This window comes from Perca flavescens, chromosome 2, assembly GCF_004354835.1.
Source record: "Perca flavescens isolate YP-PL-M2 chromosome 2, PFLA_1.0, whole genome shotgun sequence".
In the NCBI taxonomy this organism is placed as follows: domain Eukaryota; kingdom Metazoa; phylum Chordata; class Actinopteri; order Perciformes; family Percidae; genus Perca; species Perca flavescens.
This window is the reverse complement of record NC_041332.1, coordinates 31928773-31946132: the sequence shown is the minus strand read 5'-3', so window position 1 is coordinate 31946132 and position 17360 is coordinate 31928773. Positions and strand designations below refer to the sequence as shown.

Here is a 17360-nt window from a genome sequence, read left to right as displayed (position 1 = left end):
TTTTAACAGGTTGAAATCACAGTGTGTGTGTGTGTGTGTGTGTGTGTGTGTGTGTGTGTGTGTGTGTGTGTGTGTGTGCGTGCGTGTGTTTGAGTGAGTCACACCGATGAGCAAAGCAATCCAAGAGTCCTATGGACTTGAACCTGAGCTATAAAGCGTGCTATTGGCTGGTTTGATGAGAACATGAGTTCTTATTTCCTGTTAGGTGTCAGGTCTTTCTTTTTTATTATTATTGTCAAGGTGCTTGGTGAAGTGAAACGCCGGCCTACTTCTTTACCTAAAGCACACACTAAAATAGAACAGATCCAACAACCGTGTTGTTGTTTTTTTTTCTAAATTGATTTACATTCTCTAGCTAGTTTGTCTGACATAACAGACCCAACTGTTCTGGAGGATTTATGAGGCATTCAACAACTAATGACTAATATTCAGAAAGGTTATGCGGCAACACCTGCTGTCTCCCACATGCACGCACACACACACACACACACACACACACACACACACACACACACTAACAATATGAATATGAATATATATGAATACAGTAGAGGGGCTGTAATTGGCATTTCTTACAGCTCTAATTGGAGGTTCTAGCTACACCATGTCTTGCCAGGCTATAATTGGCTGCTTTCTCCTGCGGAGGCAAAGTGGAGGTCAGGGTGAATACAGCGGTAACAACAACTCAGCAGAGCAAGATTATCATTGGCCGTCACAGGCCTGGTCACCGTGGGAGAGGTTCGGAGCAATGGGAGATCCATTAGGTGACGCAGGATCCGAAAAGTAAGGTCGAAAGAAAGGAAAGCAGTCAGGAAGAGAGCAACATAGTGAGGGGGAGGGGGAGATTAAAATAGTGGTATGGGGAAAGTTAGAAAGGAAGAAGACAAAAGAGGGAGATCCAGCAGATGTTTGGCTGGGGCATCAAAGCTGTAGTATTCCGCACTAATTCCCCGTCCAAAAACAACACTGCACACTTTCCTTTTGGTTTCTCGTTTAAGGAGCATCAAGAGTGTCATCAGATAGCCTTGACTGTCTGTTAGAAATGAGACATTCAGGGGGAACCCACAAGTCATTCTTGTGTCCTCCTCTCGGCTTCTAATTAGGAACAGATCCCCTGAAGAGCAGCGAGCACTGGGAAGCAGAGCTGCTTTTCGTGGGGGAACGTTTTGAATTGCTGTCTTATCTTTCTGCAGAGTAAGCAGAATGGGAGATTCAAAGAATATGGCTAAAATAGCAGCACAACAATGTTGCTGTCTAAAAGCAGCTGTGAAATCAGCCATAGTATTATCTTTAAAATGGACTACACCAGCTACATTCATGGGCTTAAACGGCAACAAATGCTTTTCTGACTTAGATAAAATTGTTGCAAAGTGACTGAATCCTTAAATAAGTAACTGCGATTACAACAGTTTTTTGTTTTTTTTTTGCCCATTGGCTTTGCTTCCCTTTACATATCCCATAACTCATCAGTGAGGTACTTCCAAGCAAATGGGTGAGTCAGAAGAAATCCCTTACATTGATAGTCCACACAAAGTCTATAAGTAACAGGAATGTTGGAAGTAATTCCGAAAGTCAAATATAAATAAATAAATAAATAAATAAATAAACGCAGGGGTGGACTGTTGTTTTAACAGGTTGAAATCACTGTGTGTGTGTGTGTGTAAATAAAATAAATCAGCACTATTCGAATGCTGGAATTGCTATTCAAATGTAAAAAAAATAATAATAAATATGTTGGCTAATCTCCCACTTCTCAACGCCTTCCCGATGTGAAAACAAAATGCTTTTGTCTTGTCACGTCTGATGAACAATGAGTTAGGCCGGCCGCACAGTGGCGGCTGCGTGGCGTTTTCTATGTTGTTGCAAACCAGAAACATGTCTGACGCGGCGCTGCTGCTGCTAGCCTTGTCTGGACACATGTATGTTTCCATTGATAAACATTAATATATACTGATTTGATTACAGCAAAGACAACGTCGACAGTGTCGACGGCAAAATAGGCTACAGAATATCTCGTTCTGTATTGACAGGTGCAATATTTGAAAATCGATAATTATTTATTATTATTTTTTTAAGTTACATTTATATCTGCATTTATGTCAAAACCTTGGGACTTTCAAACATCAAAATGTCATTTATTAAATGTATTAGTCTCAAAATGACATGTTTATATGTCATTTTGACACTAATACATTTTCGTATTCTATTTTTCCTGGAAATGCTTGAACGCATGAAAAATAGGCATCGGTCCTATTTCTCAAGCTCGAGCGACGTTTGAAACGTGCGTGTCAGCAGGCAGTGTGCAAGCTCTAACCTGTTAACATGGGAGCCGAAATAAAAACGGACACGCCACGCAGCTGACATGCTCACGCGACGCAGCCAGTGTGCAGCCGGTCTTAGTGGGAGTGAGAAAGACAAGGCATTGTGAGGTCTTAAGATCACAAGGCTAATGTTACGTACCGAGTAACGTTATTACAGGAGGGAGTGGCAGAACGACCACATGCCATTAGTGGCATTGACAATGCATAAGCCTGAGTAGTGTAGTAAATAATAAGGCTGCATTTGAGCAATAAATATTTGAATATTATTTGAATATTTAAAAAATGAAAAATTAAACTTGAATAGTATTATAGAGTAAGACTGACAGCTCTAATAAGTAGGGGTGAGAAGAAGGATTAGGTATCTCAGGGAAATGTACATGCCTTGCACTTTTTTTGTTGAGTTGATTGATGGAACAACAAAATTAGTAAATGGTAAATGTCAGAAATATTTAAAAATGAGAACCCTCAAAGGGTAACTACCATTTTTTTTAAACTTAGACAAAAATCTTTGACATTGGTCCAGTATTAAGCGAGATCGCTGCAGTCGGGCAACGGCGAAACAAGCTACAATGTAAGTTAATAGGGCAATTAATTTTATAGCATGTATTTACTTTGACAAAAGTGCTCATTTTGACACTGACAGGCTCAGATTACTATTCTAAGTGTCTGATAACATTATGGAAAGGATTTCTAATGAGGTCGACCTTTCTGTTAAAGAGTAAGATCCTTTTTTTTTAAAACATCCGCAAAATTGTGTTTGCTAAACATTCCATGTAAATAAACAGTAATTTTAGCATCGTAAAATACACTTTATTTCCAGTAAAGTCGACCGAAACTAAATAAAACTATGAAAAGCCGTCATGGGTCAACTTTTCCAGCCATCACAACTCTAGTTTTGGTTGAAATAAACACATAGTTTACCAATTTACATGTGAAAACATGTTTGCTCTATACACGCTAAAAGTATTGCTTTTTTAAATGGAGTCTAGTGGGTTTAGCGCTAGCCCTCAGAACTGTTTCTGGTTAACCAGAAAGGTCTCAAAGAGGTTTTAAAGGTCTATCTCGGAAGGGATCCTTTACATAATGTTGTCATTGTCTGACAAAATTATGTAAAATAATAATCTGAGCGATTTAGTTGCAAGAAAAAGGCTCTTTTAGTGGACCAAACTGACGCTGAACATTTGCCCCATATAGGGTTATATTGCAGCCCGGCCTGTGGCTACCGTTTACAGCGTTCATGCTTAATACTGGACCAATTTCAAAAATTGTTGTTCCTATCAGTTACAAAAACATAAGAGATAGGGCCCAGATTGGGAAAAAAAAAAAAGTAGTTACCCTTTAACTATAGTATGGCCAAGTTATCTAGGAGGCTCCCATGTTTCCTCCTGTGATGAAAAAACCTTAAGGTTATCAACATAACCTTTAAATGTCAATTAACAACGGGAGGATATGCTTCCAGAAATTGAGCACCACACACATTTTCCTACCGTATGAGAAGTTTGAATAGAATAAAACACGGTTCTGCTATGAATAAGTGTCACTATTGGAATCCACTTTAAATGCCCTTCACCATGAAGAAAAAAAAAAAAGTTTTTTACACACAACCTCTCAAGCATAGAGGGTGAGTGTTTTACATCCAGAAGATTGGATTTTTTGGTGGAATACCATTTAATGACACTTCAAAGCTTGTCTTAAGTTAAAAATAGGATATATGAGGGGGAACCCAACCCCTTCTATGCCGTTTCTTCCTAAAAGGTCAGTGCTGGTTTCAAGGTTCTGGTCTTTATTGACACTGTAAGATGGAAGCATTACATCCCAGTTTGAAGCTCATGTTACCTGGTTGAAGTTTTTTAATAAAACACGGGGGTCTTGTTACTGAGCCAGACTTGTTACAAGTGAAAGGGGATAGCCGGTGGTGGGGCTTTCAATAACCAGCGTTGACTACACATCACGTTCAGTGGGGTCAAGCTAAACCTCTGCATTCATCCTCCATATGGTGTGTGTGTGTGTGTGTGTGTGTGTGTGTGTGTGTGTGTGTGTGTGTGTGTGTGTGTGTGTGTGCTAGCATGTGCTACCACCATCTAGCTAAAACCTCCCGTGACACATACAAGCACAAACCCCTCTGTGCTAACACTAGCATCATGCTTATTAAAGGTCCCATTACATGGTGCTCTTTGAATGATTTTATATAGACCTTAGTGGTCCCCTAATACTGTATCTGAAGTCTCTTTTATATAGACCTTAGTGGTCCCCTAATACTGTATCTGAAGTCTCTTTTATATAGACCTTAGTGGTCCCCTAATACTGTATCTGAAGTCTCTTTCCCAAAATTCAGCCTTGGTGCAGAATTACAGCCACTAGAGTCAGTCCCACAATGAGCTTTCCTTAGTATGTGCCATTTCTGTGTCTGTAGCTATTGAGGAGGAGAGAGGGGGGGCCAAGGTGGAGGGTGGGGGTGTGGCCTTGACCAACTGCCACTTTGCTCGTTTGAAAGCCATGATGTCTCTCTCTCATCGGTGGGCCAATTTCTCTGGGCGGGCAAAGCAGAGAAAGGGGAGGTAACCTTGCTCCTTATGACCTCATAAGGAGCAGATTCCAGATTGGCCCATCTGAGCTTTCATTTTCTCAAAGGCAGAGCAGGATACCCAGGGCTACACCTATCGCCATTTCTAGCCACTGGGGGACCATAGGCAGGCTGGGGGAACGCATATTAATGTTAAAAAAAACTCATAGTGAAGTGAAGTGAAATTTTCATGCCATGGGACCTTTAAAGAAGAAATGCAGAGCATTCAGCAGCCAGTATCTGTACACATCTCTGTGATCATTGAAACATGCTTTTTTTTAACATGTTTTTAAACCTGAGCCCTGAAGGTGGCTCCCTGGTCAGCTTAAAGTAGACTCCTCTGAGCCTTTGCTATCCCCAGATTGTCTGAGCTCAACTCTAAGAATGAAGTGACTGAAGCAGTTTAAAACTGTTTCACTGTCTAAGGATGAAGCTAGCTAACATGGTTAAGATAGAAAAGTGTGAGAATGAAACTAGGCCTCTCATCTCTGCGCTCAGGACGTACCACCCTGATCGATGCTGGCTGTCTGTTTTAAAGCCTGGGGGCAATGCTAATGCTCGCCTCCAGCCTCCCATTTGAATTCTGTCCAAAACAGCCTTCTCTGATCCAGAACATCCTTTAAGCTAGCCCTCAGTACACCTTGATTAAATACATAGGCTACATTTGACAGCCTAAGGCAAAGGATATGCCAAGCTAGCTTCTATGCAAAACATTTTAAAGCTCCCTCCAGAGAAGGCTGTCAAATGGAAATAATGCATCCCTTCACATTTTGACACTGTTGTTTTATGGTTTTTGACAGTCCACTTATATATTTTAATAAAATGAATTCTGCAGCTAAGAGTTTTTGAGCTTGATTACTTCTGCCAAGGAGGTAATGTTAACGGTTCAGTTTGTTTGTTGGTTTGTTTTTTTGTCTGTCTGTCAGCAGGATTACGTAAAAACTACTGGGCTGATTTTAATGAAACCTGGTGGAAGGGTGTAGCATTGGCCAAGAAGGAACCCATTATATTTTGCAGCGGATCCGAATCACAGGCATATACACAAATTATTTTTCACTTTTGTTGGGATTGCGAGATAGGGCATGACTTTGGCAGAGGTCTAAGCTCTGAGTGCCCTTTTAGTTTTACAATGGTTCCATAAACCAAAGATATGTCATTCATATCTTTAGGCAATATTATCAGATGCATTTATTGTAACTTTGTCGTAGTCTCAATTGGGCTATTGGTGTGGTTCTGAAACAATTAGTTGATTAATGGATTAGTGTTGGCTGTTTTCTATTTCATATCATAGTAAATTGAATATATTAACTTACGATGGGCATTGTTAGTGAATGATCATAATAACGAGCTTTGCCTCAAACTTTAAAACCAAGTTTCTATGTAAGCTTCAGACTACATTTTCTTAACACATGGGGTAGAGCCTTTAGGGGTAGGTAGTCTAATATATTGGTAATTAAAGAAAAAACTAAACTCATCAATTGAGAGGGATTTCTTGACATTTTCCAGCCACTACAAACGCTGTAATTATTTCATAGCCTTAAGGTAAGGCTTACTCTAAGCCAAATGGAGCTTGTAGTGCAAATGACCTAATGCAATGTGAGGTTCTGATACTACATTTTAGCTCAAGGCTTTCTCCTTATGAAACTAATCTGCACAGGGAACAGTCTCAAGCTAGAACAAGCAAAGCACAGGGCAAACCTTTGGAAATGTGTTATGGGTTGGACCGAGTGCTGCCTGCCTCACCAGATCTCCTGGGCACTGGGAAAGGTGTGGTGGTAAAATGTTGCCAAAACCCCTGGCATTGGTCTCCCTCAGACTACTGACACGCAACACCACCACATAACTGAGAGATGTCTGTTATGTTTACATGTAGGCCATAGCAATTTCTCACTGAAGTCCACAAAAACATAACAGTTTTTTGCATTCCGAAATAAAGGATGAGTACTATCTGGTAACACAACAGAAGGTCGTACTCTATGTGAGGTGTAGAGGGGTAAACCAATCTGTTTAATCTATTTAAATCAACTGTGACAAAATGCCCCTGAAACTTGGCAGCAAGGAGGGCCAAGACATTTGGGCAAATGGCTTCTCCGGCTGGTGTTGTGGCTTGAGCGGTACACTAACTCAAAGGATCCTGTTTGCAGTTCAGTGTCTAGGTCCTCCTGGCAGATCCATTAGTCTTGGCTGATGAAACAAGGAAAAAAAAAATCCCCCGTCACTGTGGAGTGAAAGGCTAGTTGCTTAAATTTACAATTCATTCTCTGAGAGGATATCAGAAAGTGAGGGAGAAAACGTGTATGATTAACATCAAGTATTTGTTTGGGCGCTGTGCCTTCATTAAATAGTAGACAATAGAGAGCTAAAAGAAAATGCATGGAGAAAGGAAGAGATAACATGCAACAAAGGCAGTGTCACGGTCTTAGACCCAAAGGCTATCACAACAAAGCCTGGTCCTACCAGACTCTGGTACATTTCATTTGTACAGAGAGTCTGGCCACTCTCCATTGACAAGTGTTAACTTCCTTGAAGGCGGGTACTCAATAATAACCAATCGCTAACGTTTGGTTGTGACGTTTGATGTGCAACAAGAGGGGAGACCGACAACTATTGGCTTATATTTAGCATTAGCATCGCTAGCGTTAGCCTTAGCCAACTCCTTCACCACTAACAAAGCGAGCTGGAAAATCTAACTTTTCCCGAACCCCGTGGGGAGGAGGGCCACAACATCATGGCCACCAACAAAACTCAGCAAATATTGTTCTTGATCGGGCTTTAACTTCTGGATATTTGGCAGCGTTGCCACAATGGACCAAATATCTTCGCTCGCATCTTTCTAGCACACGTCCTCAATGTCATCGTTCTCGGCCACTCCCTCTGTTCGCTGACTGGACCGCTAAATATTTGGCCGGAGAAAAACCAAGAATATACCGCAAACCCAGACGTAGTACTGAAGGGAAATGAAAATTGAGCAGCAGTACGTAGGAGGGCGGAGCCAGGCTACACCCACTAGTGTCCATTAGAGCTGGGCAATATATCGATATTATATCAATATTGTGATATGAGACTAGATATCGTCTTATATTTTGGATATCGTAGTATTGTAATATGGCATAAGTGTTGTCTTTTCCTGGTTTTACAGGCTGCATTAAAGTAAAGTGATGTCATTTTATGAACTTACCAGACTGTTGTAACTGTTCTATTATTTGCCTTTACCCACTTAGTCATTATATCCACAAATTACTGATGTTTATTTCTCAAAAATCTCATTGTGTAAATATTTTGTGAAATCACCAATACTCAACACTACAATATTGTTGAGGTATCGATATCGAGTTATTTGGTCAAAAATATTGTGATATTTGATTTTCTCCATATCGCCCAGCCCTAGTGTCCATGCTTACTTTCCTTGTAAGATAAGTCAAGCCTGACAGTAAAGGTCTTAATCCAGAACAAACTTGTGATTGAACAAACAGACCTAATCCAAAAGGGATATGAGGCCCTGTCAAACAATCACCTGCACTTCATTATGCAGATAGAGTGAATTTGATTGTGGTTGGATAAGAAGTATAAACATATACCATTCCGACACCCTATTGGTTTGTACGCGTTCACATCGCACCTGCACCTGCTAATACGGCACCGGTGCCTTAACGACCGTTATCTCCCGGACCGAATAGCAATGCGGATTTCGGTGCCTTATTAGGTGCCACTTAAATGCCTGCACTTCTCTCTGATGCTCCGAAAACGGACGTTAGAGGGAACTGAAACATCACCGCAGAGGACGCTAGTCAACACTAGACTCGACAGCAGGTAACGTTAGCCTACCGTTAGCTAGCAGCTGGAGTAAACACGGTAAAATGCTGACATCTAAACGGTGTAAAAGTGTGTCTGTATTTCACTGTAGAGGATTGTAACACCAGACTGTAGCTGCTGTAGCTACAGACTCAGAGATGTATCACCTTTTTCAGCCCTTCTGAGTTTGCAGGTATGATTTTAATATAACATTATAGTCATTATGGCCTTTAGAAAAATGTTTTTTTTGTGGAGGTGGGGTAGTGCACTATAGGCCCCTGTGGGGTGGGCTAAGCTTTTGTTCTTAATGGCATTTTTCACCCCTTACATTACTTTTACTTTTATACATTAAGTAGTTTAGAAACCAGTACTTTTACACTTTTACTTAAGTAGAAAGCTTGAGTTGATACTTCAACTTCTACAGAAGTCTTTTCAAACCCTAGTATCTGTACTTCTACTTGAGTAATGAATGTGAATACTTTTGACACCTCTGTATCTGACACAGGTGTGTGGATTTTTGCCTTTCCTCAGTCCTTGGCCTTTTTGGGTTAAATTGGACCCCTTTGGATCAGGTCAGGTTTCAAATATTATTTTATGCATGTAGGGTCTGCTTACAAGTTGATTCAATCACAATTTTGTTCTGAATCAAGACATTTTTGCCTTTCCTTAGTCCTACACATATATCATTTAACTGGTCACATATGCGGAATTATTTTTTTCCAGCTGGGACATTCCTCTCTCCAGACACTCCATGGTTCCCATGTCCGAGGAGGAACCAGAAGTGAGAAAACTAGGACAGTGGCCTCTACTCCTCTCTCAGGGACAATTCCGTCCAACCCCCACCCTGGAGCTACATAAATCTCCCTCTACTAGATAGCAGTTCCTAAAGATACTTCTGCAAGGATACTTAGACACAGAACACACACACACACACACACACACACACACACACACACACATAACCACCCACGCAAACTCATCCACTTACACCTCCATCCCCGCCTCGTACACAGCTCATAATTTAACCAGTTTTCGCTGACAATGGGTCTTCTTGACACTGTACAGTGAAACAGCTGGGTCTCAACATCCAGGGTCAATAGCTTCTCACAGAGGCAAAACAACAACATCCGACTCTGAAGTTGAACTCATAATTATATCGGGTCAAGCCTGTAGACACTTAAAAACTGGTTGAAATATTCGACGTTGGAACAAGGAACAGCAGATTAATGTGTGATACCATCTGTGCTCTGCAAATCTGCATTTGAAAAAAAAAGCAGGTAAAATATGGATTTCAGTCTTGCTTGGAGAGGATTAAAAGACTTCATATACTGACTAGGATGTTTAAAGAAAAAAAAGGAAAGAAAGCTGTAATTAACAGCCAAACTGTCAGTGTCTCTATATTGAAAACGTCAAAGTAAATCAGCACGAGCAGAACAGGAGGCTGCAGTAAAGCCTTGAAAGCGGGAAAGGGTTTGTGGGATATTATACGAGCTCTCACATGTGTTTGCCTTGGCATGGCCTCCGAGTGATGTCATCATCATCATCATCATCATCATCATCATGGCTGTTGCTCCACTTTTTTTGGCCCAGCAAATGACGACAGCACACATATGAACCCCTCGTGGCAAAAGTTCCTCAGAGTTCAGAAGTTGCTCATATTGCTGTAAGTGCTTTGATTAATGTTAAATGTTCACATTCAAAATGGAGCTTTCAGATGAGTCTGGTGAGCAGATGCTGTCAGGCCAGATATTGAGAAATGGAATCAAAGAAGAAAATGACTAAGGCACAATTATGAATATTCATTAAACAAAACCTTCAATGATGCATGTACCTCACTCCAAAGAGTTTCTGGTAATCAAAGTTGCATAAGAAAAATGAATTTCCCCTCAAGTCAAGGGCTAACAGGAACCCTTGACATTTCAAAACCTCACAAACAAATCTGAAAAGAGAGCCGGAAATTAAGACATACATGTCCTTGAAGTCAGTCTTGAGAAGGCTTTCTCGCGTACAATTTCACCAAAAGCCACATGACAAAAGAAATCATTTCCCATGCAATTTTTTTACTCTGTCAAAACTTAATTGAACAATTATCTCACTTGTGCTGACAGGGGGCAAAAAGGAAATGCTATGTGAATCATACAGAGACACGGCAAAATTACAAGCTGTTTCAAAACTGTCTCACTAAGGCACACATAATCACTCAAAGATGTGCAAGCCAAGATAGCTTAGTGAAAATGAATACACACGTGATAAGTGTATAGATAAGAGCGGAGAGAACGATGGGGACGCGGTTTATTTGTGCCAAGCTTTCTGCTGAGTTCTCTTGAGTTGTGCAAGCTGCTGGCTGTCAGTGGCTGCGTGCGTGGAAAATCAAATCCAGCTCTGCGATTGCTAAACAGATTTTTTTCAGCGGGAAGGCAAGGTTAACAAGTGAAGTGCTGCTCTACTGGTGATGCAAATACTATCGGTGTTCAGTTGATTGGCATTGTTTGGATTGGATGTTGCGTTATCAAACAACTCAACTCTCATTTTTAGAAAATTGAAAAATGTCTTCTTAATTTACTCGAGACTTGTAACATTGCAGAAATGCAAACCATAACACTGCCTTTCCTCCACACGCTGACTTCTGCCAGACAAACAGCACCTCCAGGTGGTGCCAAGCCCCAGCTGATGATCAAGAGATTGGGAGAAGAGGGGAGAGACCGAGGGAGAGACTGAGGGAGACCAGAGGAGTTGGGAGGGAGGCAGGAGTGGGGGGAGGGGGGAGAGTCTTGCAGACAAAGGGGTAAGAGAAGGAGGGAGTCAAATCAAGAGAAGGGAGACAGAGAGGTGCTGAGTAAGCATGCCTCTCTGTGTATGTGAAGAATATGTTTACGCTACTAATGTGTACTCAGAGAGGGGGCGATACAAACAGGATGAAACAAACCAAATGTCAGGCAGTTCTAACATCAGTTTTCACTTTTCACTCAACATACGTTAATAATACTGTTCTGTTATGGACCTAAGTGTGTGGATGGCTGTCAGAGTTCAGTAAAGACATGCTTGGGACAAAAAAGCAAAACAAGAATCCACTCACCACTTTCACTCTTCTCAATCACGTCCACCGTCTCGCCGGCCTTGAGGCTGATCTCCGAGTTCTCCTGCCTCTCGTAGTTGGCCACAGCCACGTACTGCTCCAGCACCATGGGCTCCGAGCTGTCAATCCCTGAGGGGAAGAAACAGGCTGTCAGCCACCTGCCCGCCGTGGCACCCCGCAATCTCCCCCTGCAACCAACTACACTGCTGCCGCTGTGCACCCGGTACGCCGCCATCGGCCAACCCCCGCTCCCTGCCGCTGTTTCTCCCTGACCAATCAGAACGCAAGCTCACGACTTGGCTGCATAGTCCCAAACGTCTGGCCATATAGCTGAGTCGACCCCCGGCCCACAGCAACGGACAGAGGAGCATCGGAAGGGAATCAAAACAAAAGGAGGGAACGGGATGAAGAGGTTTGCAGGGGCTGCATCTCGCACCTAAAGTGGCTCCATGGCCTGAACTTAAAACTTTTAAGATTCCAAAAAAGGAAGAAGACAGAGAAGTAAGAAGAAAAGGGAGACGTAGAAGAGCGGGCTAACGGTTGGAGGGGAAGACTGGGGAGCGAATGAGTGGAAGAATGGTGAAGTTTCCCTGTGGAAAATCATCAGTGCGGTTGAGAGGAAAGGCCTCCCCTCCACTGCCTTTGGGAGCCAGCCGTTGGACGGCGGGTCGGGAGGGGGGGGAGGGGGGCACACCAATCATGGTAGTCGGCACTGCTGGCCTTAAATAGAAACATATGAGTGGACCAGAGAGAGAGAGGGAAACAGGGAAGGAGGCTGGGTACGTGTTTATGTGAAACAAAAGAAGAAAGCATTTCAGTTGGGGTTAGGCCACTCTGTTTTCTTTCTCTATCTGATGTTTAACCTCTTCAACGCCAGCAGTGATTTCATTTACTGAGTTGACGTGGTGAATATCTGATCGGAACCTGAGTTGTAGGCCTCATTGGCATGTTTGGCCACAGAGCGATCATCAAACGAATTCCTCCTACTCCCTTAACAGAAAATTGATATTGGGAAAATCAAAATGCTGTTATGAGCTTTAAATGCCATTTTCTTATTTGAAATAAAAAATTCTTATAACAGTGTGCGGCGGCTGCAGCATGATTAAGGTAGGTTAAGGTGAGGGATAATATTGTCAACAAGTAACTTCACTCCCCCTTTTCAGGAGTTTGAATGCCTAGATATAATATTTGACGATCACCTAGAACTCATAGTACCACAGTGATATTTGTAACTCGTCTGTAACATAGATAACATCTCATGTTTCACTCGCACGGCCCGAAGCGTATGACTTGCTGGACAGAACTGTAAGCAGTGACAGGGACTTCAACGCGAATGTAATTTTGCCCGTAGTTCGGAGGCAAAGTGTCCCACTACGTACAATCTAAGAAATAAATCTGTAAAATAACAGAAAAGGTACTGGCAACTGATTTCGCCATTTTATGACATTTTAACTAATCGATTAATTGACAATGAAAATAATCGTTAGTTGCAGTCCTACACGTTATGTTATAAAAATGAAGTATACATCATACATGAAGGGAAAAGGCATGTCAGCACCAGCAATGACACAATAAAGAAATCAGGTGGAGCAAAAGCACGAGCGCTGGCTAATTACTGCTGCTGAGCAGAAAGGTAAGTAGCATACTTTGTCAGCAAGTCTCTATCTTCCCACTTAGGACTGCATCCGAGACGGGGAGCTCTCTGCTGTCAGGCTCTTTGTCATTTTGTAAATGGGATTGGACCTTGAACATGAATTGTATTGAACGAGTTAAGCTGTGCATGCTACACAACACTGTCCTTTGAGATTGAAGAAAAGATCTCGCTTGCTATGACCTAAGATGAGGTCTAGTGTTCACAAGATGAGTAAATTGTAAATACTTTCTTCTCAGTGGCCTTGCAATGTGTTTATGAGATCAAAACAGGTTGCAGTGCACTCATGTATTTAAGCCTGAAAGAATCAAAAGTAAGCTTAAAACACAATTAAGCATCTCTACATGTTGTTAGTCAAATAAACAGTGTGCAAACACCAGGGAATGCTCATAACCTTAGTTCCCCACCGGGCGAGGCTGGGCCTTGATCTCAGTCCTTCTCGTGCATTCTCCCAGAAGTCAAAATAAAGAAAAGGAACATATTGCGGAGAATGTAAGCAGCCTATGTGGAGGGAGCAATCAAAGTCAGCCTGAGGTAATAAAGCAGCACAGATCCAGCTATTTAAATGCTTTATACTGTTGTAATGGCAACCACTCCTTGTTGAGAAATCCTGAAGACCTGTTACATTCTGCCTTCAATATTCCCATAACCTTCATTGCACAAGATGAGCGAGTAGATTTCTCCGAGTACCTTAGACCCAATCACAATGTGTGTGTACAATAACGTCCGGGTAGAAAAACAAAAAGACAATTTAACAGCGCTGAGCAAACCGGAACCAAGAACAACTGGGGCACGTTCAGCCCCGACAAAATGGATCAAAACGTATATTTAAACTGAAACGGTGGTGCGTTGAACACCCTGCTGTGTACGCGAGCGTGCTGCCTTTTTATTACCATGAGTTTACATACACGTTGCTGGTGATTGGGTGACATCTCTGACACAGCCCCCAAACGAGAGAAAACATACCTTTAAAGCTTGTTGCGCGCACGTTCCAAGAAAACATGTCGTTCAACGCGGAAACCGTAGCTAAACGGTGCACACCGTTTTGGGATTGAACGTTCCCCCAGGATAAACTCTAATCTCATTTATCTAAAATGCACAACAATTTGACTAACATTAGGTTGGAGAGCTAATTTACCTGTTGGGCCACAGACTAAAGAAAATAATACCACCCAAACTAGCAGTCAGTCCGACCGGCGGGGAGATGTCGCTGTTCCTAACGTTAGATTTGTTTTATCAGAGATGCTAGCAAAGCAACACAGGACAGAAAATAAGCACAGCAGAAACGTCAGATAGGTCGGACCTCCGTGTTTAACTAAATATCTTCAAACGTTACAGTTACGGCTGAAAATGGAATCAAACAAGTTTTGCCGATTTCACATATCTCCACAGTTCAAATCAACTGATATTTGTCTACCTGGAAGTGATTTTTGTGGTAGCGCGACGTCACGGTGATTTGTTCTATACACTTTACACATTTTTTGATTGACTTAGTCGTCTAAAAGGGGATTTGTCTCTGTTGTTCCTAACTCGTACTGACACACTGATCGCCTCCAATGGAAGGAATCAACATATCGGTGTCTTTCAGCAATGCATCAATTACAGTTGAAAGTCTCACAGAACACGGTAAATGTTCACCAGATGGGCAAATCTGTAAATACATTTGTGTCAAAATACGTGTTTATATGTGCAGGGGGGTAAAAAGGTTATTTCGTGGGATGTTTATTTGCAATAGCGACAATTACGATTCCACGTCTTCCCTCTTGACTCATCACTCCTATACACCCAAAGTTGAATGAGGTCACAGGCAGTGATCTTCAGCCATATTGCAGACAAATGTAAAGAACCAGACTTGACACCTCATTTCAGTCTAGGGCGCTTTGCCACATGCAAACCTAAGAACTATGTTCTGGCCCTCTGGCACTGTGCCCAGCTGCTGTTGGCCAACCAGGCCTGCAGAGATGGATGGATAGACTGCAGAGAAAGAGAGGCTGAATCTGAGCAGACGGGTGGAAGGAGAGGCTGATGACAGCGCATGCAAAGCAGATGTCGGGAGAAAGCTGAAGTGTGAACAGAAACAAACTGAAAAGCCCAAAAAGAGATGCAGCTGGCATGTCGCTCTCACAGTAGTGCATGCATATTCAACATGTTGACATAGACACACAAGGCTACCTGAGGCCTCTTTCCTCGGGCTGTCTGTAAAGCCGTACATCCATACTGCAGACGAAAGAGAAGGAAGGAGAGAAGCAGAGAGAGATTATTCAGTTGGACAGCATGCAGAAGCAACAGTATGGTAAAGCACACCTTTATCACATCTACTGAACACAAAAGATGAAGAGGCAGAGATCAATTGGATCCAAAGTCTGGGCAGTGTTTTCCCTATGTTGACTGCTTTAGCCTGGCGGATCAATTTAACACAAGGGTGTCAAACTCAATTTCTCTAAAGGGCCAGACTGGGAAAAGTGACAAAAACATCGGTAAAAGCACCAAAATGTCAGAAAAGAACCGAAAGCGTCGGAAAGAACTGGCAAAAACATTGAAATAAGCGCAAAAAAAAAATCACCTTAAGCGTCGGAAAACGCGCCAATAACGTCGGAAAAAGTGACATAAACTAGGTGGGCCAAAATGTATTGTGAACCTAAATTGATATGCGGGCCGGATCAAAGTCTGCGAGGGGCCGGATTTGGCCAGCGGGCTTTGAGTTTGACACATGTGATTGAACACTTTCAAGGTTTCAATCCACATGAACCTCTTTACATTGGCAAGAACTGGATCCACCGCACAGCACTTAGTTACAAAGAAACTATGTCACTTTTAAAGCTGGTTTGCCTGTTACTCCCGTTATTTCCTTACAAGCAATATAGGGCTGCACGATATGAGGAAAATGGATCCGTACCAAACAAAGATTTTTTTCCTTTAGTCTGTAGGATAGGATTTGTAGGCTGGGACGTCTCTGCTGCACCACAATACTTAATTCAGAATGGTTGGACACATATTTAGCCTTTAACAAATATTCTTCACCCCCTGTGATTTGGATATTGCACTAGTCCATATTGAGATTTCGATAAAATTGCGATTAATTGTTCAGCCCTAAAGCAATATAGCATTTAAAAGGCTATTTTTGTAAACAGAGTCCCGTGCAGTGAGCACTCCACATAAAACGCTACATTACATCACTTCCAGCAAACATCACGGAGAACAATGGGGGGCAAAACAGCATCGCAGATCTGTTTCAACCTAATATTCTCTGGTCCAGCTCAGCTAAAAACACCAAATCCGTCAGCACGTTAGCGGGTCGCTCATAACCGAGCCTTTTTGTAACTGTTAGGCTACCAACAATGTCATTTTCACTTCATCGTTTTAACTGACTTCAGCATTTTAGATAAACCACTCGACCGTCCCGCTGTTACAGACGCGTTTCCTTGTTCATGGACTCACGGCAGCACCACACTGCAGAATGAATCTAGGGGAAACTAAATGTATATTTGCCGTAGTTTCTGTGTCCCCCCATGAGGAATTCTAAGTAATGACAACAACACTGTTGTTGCATTCACATGATACAAGCCTTCCGTAAGCACTAGGTGCTAGTAGCCAAGGAGGACACGGAGGATTAAAAAACATGACGGATTCATCAGAAGAGGTCATTATCTTCACTCGAGTTTCTGGGCGGGAAAGTTGCCGGACGACAACAATCTCCTGAACATAGTCATACTGAGTGTTTTGTGGAGCTGATAGCCTTAATTAGCTTTGTAGCAACTCATTTGGCAACGGCTGGAATGTAACAGACGTTCCTTAATATAAAAAGGTTATGCACTAAAGCTTTTTATTATAAATTATTTTCCTGTCCTACCGGGGGGCCCCTGTTGCGGGCCGCCAGGCCTGTACAATTATAGGGGAAACACTGCTGGGCCAGGCCTCATCTGGGGATGATCCACATGATACACAAGTGGTGGCCTG

At 42.2% G+C, this 17360-nt stretch overlaps 1 protein-coding gene across 3 annotated transcripts in view; it reads right to left on the bottom strand.

The window, feature by feature from the left end:
- Positions 1-17360, bottom strand: part of sh3pxd2aa (SH3 and PX domains 2Aa) — a 151246-nt gene that overhangs the window by 42131 nt on the left and 91755 nt on the right. Inside the window, exons 7-8 of one of the 3 annotated variants that reach the window (XM_028592484.1) lie at positions 15576-15620; positions 11753-11881 (exon numbers count right to left, since the gene is read on the bottom strand). In XM_028592484.1, coding sequence (XP_028448285.1) covers positions 11753-11881; positions 15576-15620 — 174 coding nt within the window. Of the gene's footprint in view, positions 1-10174; positions 10431-11752; positions 11882-15575; positions 15621-17360 lie in introns of those variants that run through there. The other 2 variants (XM_028592494.1, XM_028592505.1) reach the window with 2 other exon arrangements.